Source organism: Nothoprocta perdicaria, unplaced genomic scaffold (assembly GCF_003342845.1).
Source record: "Nothoprocta perdicaria isolate Ctin4 unplaced genomic scaffold, notPer1 scaffold_143, whole genome shotgun sequence".
Taxonomy (NCBI): domain Eukaryota; kingdom Metazoa; phylum Chordata; class Aves; order Tinamiformes; family Tinamidae; genus Nothoprocta; species Nothoprocta perdicaria.
In genome coordinates, this window is record NW_020454572.1 from 2,072,602 (window position 1) to 2,083,260 (window position 10,659).

The 10,659-nt window shown below is 50.0% G+C and overlaps 1 protein-coding gene and 1 long non-coding RNA gene across 2 annotated transcripts; both read left to right on the top strand.

The window, feature by feature from the left end:
• The first annotated feature begins 361 nt into the window (after positions 1-361).
• LOC112943256 lies at positions 362-1,422 on the top strand. Its single transcript, XR_003248539.1, has 2 exons — positions 362-424; positions 1,374-1,422. It is a non-coding gene; the product is annotated as an uncharacterized LOC112943256 (long non-coding RNA).
• An 80-nt stretch (positions 1,423-1,502) lies between these two features.
• PSKH1 (protein serine kinase H1) lies at positions 1,503-4,470 on the top strand (the record flags this gene model as incomplete). The annotated part of the gene is made up of 3 exons (XM_026034367.1): positions 1,503-1,528; positions 2,733-3,764; positions 4,339-4,470. Coding segments are annotated over exons 2-3 (1,077 nt in total), but the record flags the coding sequence as incomplete, so codon positions are not given.
• Positions 4,471-10,659: the final 6,189 nt, after the last annotated feature.

Below are 10,659 nucleotides of genomic sequence, written 5' to 3' on the forward strand. Positions count from 1 at the left end.
CGCCGCGCTGCGCGTGTCCCCGCGCGCCCCACTGCACCCCGCTGCCGTGCTGGGGCGCTCGGGTGCCCCTGGTTGGAGCCTGGTCTCGGCTCAAGGCCTTAGCAGCCCTGGATTAATATGTAAAGTTTTCTAGGCCAGCGTTTGGTCCTTCCTGCTGCTGGTGCTTGCCACTAAAACACTTCACAAACATGCTCCGTGTGGAATTAGGCTGCACTAATCCGCCTTGCGGATGGTGGCATTCCACTCCTCCGTTAACTTATATACCTTAAAAATTAGGTAGGAAATGGCCAGAGACATTACTGTATCTGTAATGTGTAGGTACCATCCATGCCATTTGTTTGCTCTGTTGTTTTCCAGAACAATCAGTAGAGCTTTTATTTATTGTCACAGCGCCGGGCCTGATGGAATCCTCTGTGACACTCAGGTGCCAGTTGAGCTTTCTGTGGAGCTGGCCGTGGCTGTGGAGCTGGTCGTGGTTATGGAGCTGGCCGTGGTTTTGGAGCTGGCCCTGGTTGTGGAGCTCATCGTGGTTGTGGAGCCGGCTGTGGTTGTGGAGCTCATCGTGGTTGTGGAGCCGGCTGTGGTTGTGGAGCTCATCGTGGTTGTGGAGCTGGCCCTGGTTGTGGAGCTGGTCGTGGTTGTGGAGCTGGTCATGGTTGTGGAGCTGGTCATGGCTGTGGAGCTCGTCATGGTTGTGGAGCTGATCGTGGTTGTGGAGCTGGTCATGGTTGTGGAGCCGGCTGTGGTTGTGGAGCTGGCCATGGTTGTGGAGCGGCTGTGGTCGTGGTTGTGGAGCTGGCCGTGGTTGTGGAGCTGGCCGTGGTTGTGGAGCTGGTCGTGGTTGTGGAGCTGGTCATGGCTGTGGAGCTCGTCATGGTTGTGGAGCTGGTCATGGCTGTGGAGCCGGCTGTGGTTGTGGAGCTGGTCGTGGTTGTGGAGCTGGCCCTGGTTGTGAAGCTGGCCCTGGTTGTGGAGCTGGCCGTGGTTGTGGAGCTGGCCCTGGTTGTGGAGCTGGTCGTGGTTGTGGAGCTGGTTGTGGTTGTGGAGCTGGCCCTGGTTGTGGTTGTGGAGCTGACCGTGGTTGTGGAGCTGGCCCTGGTTGTGGAGCTGATCGTGGTTGTGGAGCTGACCGTGGTTGTGGAGCTGGTCGTGGTTGTGGAGCTGGCCCTGGTTGTGGAGCTGACCGTGGTTGTGGAGCTGGCCGTGGTTGTGGAGCTCGCGTCGCCTCCTGTTCGGGCTTTGTCTCTATCCCCTCAGCGTGCCTGCGTTTGCAGCACGGCCAGGAGCTCTAACATGGGAAGCTTCTGGGCTGGTACATTGTTTTGAAGTTGTACCTGAGCAGCAGATTCACCAAAATCCTGCTTTCTTCACAGATTACGTGTGGTCTAAACCGCTTGATGTCCCTGTAAACCACCGCTTTTCCACCTGTGACTCTCCTGATGCGAGATGAGCCGGGGCTGCCTTCCTGCTGCTTGTGCTGGATGTCGCGTGGAGAGGTGGTGAATGAGCGGCGGTGCCTTTGGTGACGGTAAGATGTGCGATTACATCTCAAGGCTGGCGGCTTTTCTTCCTCTCAGACAAAGAGCAGACACTGGGAGCTCTTTGCAGAGTGCACGTGGGCAGTTTTTCCCTCTCACAGCCAGTCGTGTTGTTGTAATGAGCCCCCTCACTGTAGGGCAGCCGATGTGGCTGCATTAGAACGAGGAATACAGGTGAGTGAGGCCGGTGCTTGCTTTAGTTTGGGACAGAGGATGTTCTGCTTCCTCATCTGTTGTGCCACATTGCAAGCAGTTTCCATATGGCAAAACCAGAAATGCTGCTTGGTCCCTCAAGGTGCAAAAGAAAACAAGACTGGGACTGATGTCCTGGGTCAGGATGCTAGAAGACATCGCAGCCCGCGTTGGTGTCTCAGGGTGTATTGTCAACTGAAAGCTCTTCCAGGTTAATAGTGCTTCCCTTTCTGGAGAGACTGCAGTGCTGTCAAAACGCGTCCTAGACCCAGCACGTCCCTGCCTTCTTTGCCTCCAACACTGTAACTGAGGGACAGCGTTGCTACCTGCCCCTGATTTCCACCCTCCAGTTCAAAGCCTGATACAACTTGTCCCCTGTGCTAAGCTGTTCTGTTCTTGTGCTAGACTAGCTAGGAGCTCCTGTGTTCCCTGGGCTGTGCAGCAGCTTGTTATGGTCTAAGAGCAAATTAATCTTGGGCAGGCTTCTCAGCTGCCTGTGACCAGGCTCAGAAATGGTCTCCTTTGCTTTTCAGAACCGTCCCTGTCACCTCCATGACATTTCTTTAGCTACGAGTTAGGACACAGAATAGTTAGGAACTGAACTAGGCTGGAATTAGGAGTTAGGAACTGAACGATGCTGCTTAAGGCATCGAGGGGATTTGTTCCACGTCCAGTCCTAGTTGGCATTGGAATCACAGTCTGGGAGTTGAAGAAGTAAAACCGAAACAAGTTACTAGCTGATGCAGAGATCACGTTTCACAAATACCGAATGGACTGGAAAAGTCTATGTGATGGTTGGTGTAAATGAGCAAAGTATTCCAAGTGGAAGTCAAAGGGAAATCAAATAGAGGGAAGCAGGTAGGTATGTGGTTACAGAAGAACAGCATGAGATATGATGCTATAGAAATAACTGGCCGGGCAATTACAGTATCGGCATGATTGGAGAGAACAGGTAGTTCTTGGCTGTGGTGATTTATTCTTTGTTTGCTTGTTTTTTTGAAGGTTCAAATGTGGGAATTGCCCTGGATGTGGTTGTTGCTGATGCTGTCCTGGGAAAATGCCTTGATGGGGAATTAACACCATTCAGTGATGGGCTGTGGGACAAGCAAAGTGCTTCCCGAGCCCCCTAAAGATGTGCAGCTGGATCTGGTTAAGAAAGTAGAGCCTTACACGGGCCACAATGACATATACAAGCATTTCCTCAAGGACGACTGCGGGGCTGTCATCAAAGCGGGCTCTCCCTCCCCTCCACGTCACGCTCACCCGTATCCTGGGAACCACCTTCCGACTCCCATGGAGCAGCCTGAGCTCCGCAAGAACAAGGTGGCCAAGTACCGTGCCAAATTTGACCCCAGAGTGACGGCCAAGTACGACATCAAGGCCCTGATTGGAAGAGGCAGCTTCAGCCGCGTTGTACGGGTGGAGCACCGGGCTACCAAGCAGCCCTACGCCATCAAGATGATCGAGACCAAATACCGGGAGGGGAGGGAGGTGTGCGAGTCGGAGCTGAGCGTGCTGCGGCGCGTCCGCCACACCAACATCATCCAGCTTATCGAGGTGTTTGAGACCCAGGATCGCGTGTACATGGTGATGGAGTTGGCCACCGGAGGGGAGCTCTTTGATCGCATCATTGCTAAAGGCTCCTTCACCGAAAGGGACGCCACGCGCGTGCTGCAGATGGTGCTGGATGGGGTCAAGTACTTGCATACACTGGGTATCACGCACCGGGACTTGAAACCAGAGAATCTGCTGTATTACCATCCCGGAACAGATTCCAAGATCATGATTACGGACTTTGGACTGGCAAGTGCTCGGAAGAAGGGGGACGACTGCCTCATGAAAACCACTTGCGGGACCCCGGAATACATAGCTCCCGAGATCCTGGTCAGGAAGCCCTACACGAACTCCGTGGACATGTGGGCTCTGGGGGTGATCTCCTACATCCTCCTCAGTGGCACGATGCCCTTTGAAGATGACAACCGCACCCGTTTATATCGACAGATCCTGAAGGGAAAATACAGTTACTCAGGGGAGGTGAGTGGGACGGCGGTTAAAGTGAGGGGACTTGAAACCAGAAGCCCTCCATGCTTCTGGTCGGGGTGATGACAAGAAGCCCACTGCCACGGGCAGGATGGCAGCATAAGCGTTAAAAGATTTTGGCCTCTAAAATCCTGCCCGGCGTTCTGTCGGCTTTACAAAACGTCTTTCAGGGCAGAATAATGAGATCCTTTTGTAAGAGCGTGTCTAAGGAGAGAAGAACTTCCTTTCTGTAGAACAGAACAGGAGGGCCTAACAGATCTTGGGCTGCTGGTGAGTTTTTCATTCTGGAAACCAGAACCGTGTTACCCTTTTGATGCTTGGCTGTTGAAACTCCTGCCAGAGTGAGTGTTTGAAATGCAGCATGCACTTGCCTAAGCTCATTTGAGTTACAAATTCAAGTGTAAAGAAAAAAAAAAACTTTTCTGAAAGATGTGTTTATGGCACTTGCTTTTTAGGTGAAAAAATATGGTCTGTGTTGTCTCTTGAACTTAGTTTGTGCCAAATTTGAGGAGGGAGTGAGGGTTCTCCTTGATAACTGGGAGAGAGAACGTATGGGGTTGGTTTTTAGGCCGCAGATGAGCGTCTCCACGGCTCCTGGAGTCCCATCCCTCCACAGGAGTGGACGTGTGGCTCTGTGCCCAGCCTCTGGTCGTGCCGAGAAATCGGGATCGGGAGGCAGCTCTTCCAGGGCTGCGGCCAGGTACAGGCGTGTCCTCAGGTTAGGAGGCACGCTTGGAGAAAGAGGGGCTCTCCAAGCTGAGCTCCTGCCTGTATCCCTCACTGGGACAAAGCCCGAATTAACATTTCATAGCTATTACCATGCTGAGGGAGGAAAATTTGGTTTCTTGAACATGGTGGCTTTGTGAGATGAAGCCCACTGTGAATGTGTTATCCTGACAGGAAGCGAGCTGTCCGAAAACCAGAACACATTCCTGATTATTTTGGTGTTTTTAACTGTAACAGTTAGGTTGGCATTTCAGCACTGGATGGGCAGAGTCTAACATGCTTGGTTTTAAAAACATATTAAGCTCATTTAGGATTGTGTTCAGGAAAAGGGCACTTTCTGCAGGATTTTCAAAGACATCAATGAGCCTTTTATCTTTTCAAGTTGTTGGGCCAGTTTGTGTTAGTAGTTGGAATTTCCAAATTGAAGGAATCTTGGCGTTCGCATCGGGGGCCATAAAGGATGGTCCGGATTTGACAACTCTGTGAAATCTGCTTTTGTTTTTTTTTCCTCCTTTGAATACTTTTCAGAGACTCTCCAGATACTACAAGTGCATAAGGCAGGGGTCATAAAAGCCAAATGTTGGCACTTTGTGAACAGCGTGTTACTTCCTTTAGACATAGCGATACTTTTTTTAATTATTATTTATTTATTCTATTCTATTCTATCAGCTGCTGCTTTGAACTCCAAGTTTTAGCTGATTTGGGGCTGTTTTTTTTTCTTATGTTAACATGCCATACTAGTATGGATTGTTAACCAGTTGCAGAGCTTCAGGAAAGTGATCGGGTTGCAATGCAGAAGCAGATTAATTATCAACAGCTTGTAAAATGTGTAGGGTCACACTGAAGTGTAGGTGACTAGTTACCCTATAACCAGCAAGGGTAGAGAAACCAGAAAGCCTGTAAGAAATGAGCCAATACAGTGGGATATTTTGTGTGTGTGTGTGAAAACCTCAGTTCATTCCAAAGCTTTTGGCCCAGTAGGACTCATTCAAGTGGCCTAGATTTTGGCCTCTGGATTTTAGAGTAGTCTAGATTGCTTGTCCAAGCTCAGGTTAGGTCCTTTTTAAGCTCACTCTACTGTTCGCCTCGACCATTCATTTTTCTCCTTTCTGTCCTTTGTTTTTGAATTTTTTTTTTTTGTTTGCCTTCAGTTTGAAAGTTACCCCATCATTTTTTTGAACTCCAAATCTCTGATATTAAGAATTCAACAGACGTTGGAAGCTGCAGGTGACATCTTCATTCTCCTGCTGCAACAGTTGGACTGACAAGTAGATCAACAGCCCCAGTTTTGCTGGAGTGGCATATTTTGCCATTCTAACTCTAGGTCACGCTTATCTTTCCCGTTTCTAACTGTAGGTTCCTTTCCCTCTGGCCAAAGGGATGAGTGTGGGAAGTTGCTGCCCCTCCAAATGGTTTTCTTGCCGTGTCTTAGCTGTGTTTCAAGTTCCTCCTCTTCCTCGCACGTTCCTTGCGTCGATCCCAGTGGTTCTTTGTCAGCCCCGTGCCTTGGTACGTGCCAGAAGGTTAGTGAGACAGGTTCAATTATGTGAATTTGCCTCTTCCCTTTGGGGGAGCCTGTTTTTGTCCGTAGCCTCCCTGACCCTCCGTGGCCTAGTTTATTTTGAAAAACACGTGGAAATAATGCTCCCTTCTTTCAGATTATATCGGGTTTTATCTGCCTCTGATCATTTCACTAGGAATTTTCTTGCGTGCGTTTTATTAGCCCCTTTTACTGGAGAAACTAGTGAGCTACATATGAGCTAGTGTTCATGTGTAACATATAAGTTGTGATGTTATGTGTTATACTTTAGTCTGCAAAAAAGGAAAAAAAAAAAGAACATAAAGATCCAGGTGTATTTAGAGGCCCAACGAGAATGTATTTCACACCTCTCATCTTTGCTGTTCCTCTCTCTCGTTCACTTGTTGTTTTTGAGATGGGGTGGCTGTTCACACTGTCCAATATATGTGAACATCTTGACCTGATGCAGTGGGCTGGAAGGTTCTCTCTTGTTCAGAGCTTCTTCCCTAGGGCTTTCTGATACTGTGTTTGCTCCTTTGGTACCTCCCAGCGTTTGGCTGCTGAGTGGTCTGGTGGGACTCCTAGGTATTTTCTTGAATGTAAATAATTAACTTTGTCTGCCTTGGTATCTGTGTAATTTGACTGATGCCATTCAGTCTCTCCAACCCTGTAGTGCATGAGCTTGTGTTTTAAATTTTGCTCATCGTTACTTCTTTTGTGTGGATATTTTGAATAAGTTAAATAGCGCAGTATCCAGGACAGATTTTCCCTTTTTGCAGAATGTGCTAATTCCAGCTTCCTAGAAGCACCCTTTAAGATACAGGACACTTGCCACTTAATAAATTATTGTGATAATAGTGAGCTATCGAGGTTTAAAACAGGAAAAAAACCCCAAAGTCCTATATTACATCTCAGAAGTGAGAAGCGCTGTGGTCATAAATGGACTGAAGTGGACCAGAATGTGTGGCCAACTACGAAGTGGGGGAGAAAACTCCTCTGTATTTTCCATAGGTCCTGGTGGGGTCTGCAGGACTCCTTGTTCTTCAGAAGAGCCAGCTTGAGGAAGAACATGGCTAAACATCAGCGTGATGCTGATCAAAATGCGTCATCACTGATCAAAAGCCATCTGATATTAGGAAATTCCGTTGCTGTTTGAGGTGTCCTTGCTGTGCCACGTCCATTGGGGACCTGCGCCTTGGGTATTGAGCGTAGTTTTGGTTTCTCCCGAGCGTAACGCAGAACTGAAAACCCCCAAGGGCAGCATGGGCAATCCCTGGTGTGGTCTGTCTGCCAGAAGACAGACAGAACGAGAGGACAGACTGGACACTCCATCCAAAAAGTGAATATTTGGAGAAGGGAATGCAGCAGAGCCCAACACTATCGTGAGCAGAATAGGGTTAGTGACCAGATGGGAACTGTCCTGGAGTAGTTGAACTCGATCCTCTCTAGTCTGTCAGAGCAGAATTCTTATGAAAACTCTTATGAATTAGTGGTGCCTGGAGCTTCTGCTTTACTGTAGGTTGCATAAACAAAGGGGGCACTTGTGCTAAGTGTTGGACTGTGTCTATTTTGACAGTGCCATTAACCAAACCTGAAGCATTTTGCGTGTTGGCCACTCAAAATGTCCTTTTTTAGGAGGCTGTTCTCAGTGCTAGTTGTGATGTGAGTGGCGGTTTTTGGAAAATGTGAATATTTTATTCTTTGGCTTATATGTATCTTGTTCCGATAGCCTTTATATTTTGCCCAGCTGCTTTCTGTTCTCCCAGAGCCAGTGAAAATGGATGCTTTGATCTACCAGTTCCTCAGCCTGTATCCCTAAATTGCAGGTGTGTTTGACAGAGCGGCATATTGGCAGAGCTGCAATAACAGGCTGCCCAGTTGGTGAATAAATTCCAGGTGGAAGTAAAGTGAAACAAAGATTCAGAGTTGCCTGGCACATTTCCTACACCTTGTGAGCTTTCTTTAAGTGTTCTTTTCTGGACTTTAAACCTCAGAAATTTGGAAGAATTTTCAGAAAATTTACCTTTTTTTTATGTTACACTGGAGGAAATGTGGAGATGTCAGAAGTGACCCGGCTGGTAAATTGTCAGGCTGACAGGGAAGTGGCAGGAGCTGTAGCTGATGGTTTATTTGGAGCAAGACTGGGCAAAGACGCTTGACTGTTGCAACAACAGCCTACCTTGGGTAGATACGTAAGCCTCAATTTCCTAGGAACAACCGATTTTGTTACCTACAGCGTGAACTTAGAGGTTGTGACGTGGAAGAGGAAGTGCTAAAGAAGCCTGCGAAGTCACAGGATCCCAGGGTGGCTGAGGCTGGGAGGCACCTCCAGGGATCCCCCAGCCCAGCCCCTGCTCCAGCAGGGACACCCAGAGCATGGGGCACCCGCTCCCAGCCCGGCGCGTTGGCACATCCCCAGAGCAGGAGCCTCCGCAGCCTCCCTGGGCAGCCCGGGCCAGGGCTCGGGCACCCTCCCACCAAACAAGTTCTTCCTCACGGGCACACGGAGCTGCCTGCGCTGCAGCTGGCACCCACTGCCCCTTGTCCTGGCACCGGCCACCACCCAGAAGAGCCTGGCCCCTTCCTCCCTGCATTCCCCCTGCAGGTTCTTGTACACGTTGATCAGATCCCCTCTCAGCCTTCTCTTCTCCAGGCTGGACAGGCCCAGCTCACCCAGTCCCTCCTCATATGAGAGATGCTCCAGTCCTTTCATCATCTTTTTTGCTTTTCTTTGGCCCCTCTCTAGATGCTCCAGGTCCCTCCTGTCCTGGGGAGCCCAGAGCTGCCCCCAGTGCTCCAGGTTTGGCCTCCCCAGAGCGGAGCAGAGGGTCTGAGCAGAGTAGAACTCGTGTGCCTGGAGCTGGCAACCGAGCTCTGTTGGTCAAACACGTTTTAATAACTAAGGTAAGTACAGGTGACTACATAATGATAACTTAGAGAGCCGTGTTCTTGGCCACTGCAGTGCCACGACATACAGCCGCAGAGGCAGGAGTTTGTGGAGGCCTGGAGCAGAGCCCCGCTTTCTGAGAGCTGGCCGCTCACAAATCCTGCTCGGAGGGGCAGAGCTGTGCTGAGAGAGGAATAAAAGCCCGAGATCAGCATGGTGACCTGAGGAGCAGTTCCATTTTCTGGAAAAACAAGCGAGCTCCCGTCCCGCTGAAGTAGTTGCTTTCTGACGGAGGGCTGCCTGCCCTTGCTCTGCTCATCTGCAGTGCGAGGGCTGTTTGAAGAGGCTGTTAGCAGATCAATAGGCACGGCCTCCCGGAATAACTCCTTTGGGGACTGCAGGCATCGCTGCTCTGCTGCTCTCTTGGGATTTCTTGGGTCTCTTTTCAGAGGTACTTGGATTGGTGGGGAGGATGACGAACCAGCAACAATGAGCTTGGGAACAAGAGCACCTCAGAGTCTCCTGTGGGTCTGAGTCTTATGCGGCCTGTTAAGACTCCCTCGTTGTCTGCTGCAAAATCAGTCTCTTCTGCTTGTTCTATTAGGGTTCACTAAAAAGAAAAAAAAAATCACAATATTGAATTCTAATTGAAATCTTGGGGAGAAAACTGATATGGGGGGGTCTATTTACAGCCTAAAAAGCTGCCTGATACACCTGGCTGGACTTCTGTTCATAGTTAGTGCTGAACTGCAAACTGGAGCAAGAAGTGTCAGGCCGCCGTGGTGGTGCTGAGACCAGTTTGTTTTGATTCGGAGCCTCTCCTTTGCTTGGGCACCAAAGCAGTGTTGCTTTAACACCCTTGGGAAAGTGGCTGGAAGAGGCAGGATATAATAGATATTTATGGCTCAGCTGGGCAGCTGCACTAGAGTGTGTCACTGGTTCTTGTTTGGGGCATCGCCGTTGGACCTTGGAAAATCATTTTACCCGGTGCCTGTTTCCTGCTCGCAAACCCAAATGCCCTTTTTGCAGCGTGGGGACTGTGGGTGTGAGTATAGGAACCTCTCCGAATGGAGACGTCGCTGCAGGGGGTGTTTGAAGTGGAAGTGGCTGGAAGGTGATTGGGAAGGCCTCAAAAGCAGGTAACGAGTGTTTTAATCAAGCAGCACTGACCCAAGCTCCTAGAAATTCCAAGAGGCAGAAGGGGAGTCCTGTAGGTGAAGGCTCCTTCAGCAGCACAGTGGGTTTATGGTCATTCCTACGTAATGCTGGTTTTAAATACACTTGGAGATGTTGCCTAAGGAATTGGAGTAAGTTTGGTGTCTCCTCTGGAAAAAAAAAATTAAAGAAACAAGAACAAAGGATCCTAAATAATGGCACTAGTGGGTGCATTTATCAGCGTGACGTGGGAGAGTCGGTAGCGCCTGATACAGTCTCTCACCAAAGGCCTTTTGGAAACTTTGCAGCTACGATCCAGGAATGGCCTTTGTATCTGCAGCTGCTTTGGTGCAGGTGAGAAGCACAGAGGTGAAATAGGTGCTGGAGCTCGCGGTGACGTGGTGGGTGTCCTTGCAGGGGGCTCCGCGCCCGGCGTTCCCGTGCGGAGGGCATCGAGGCTTGCTCGGAATGCGCCCGGCTGCTGCAGGGCTGGGCTCTAATGGGGCTTGTGCATCTCACAGACTCCCAGGATGGCTGAGGCTGGAAGGCACCTCCAGGGATCCCCCAGCCCAGCCCCTGCTCCAGCAGGGACACCCAGAGCA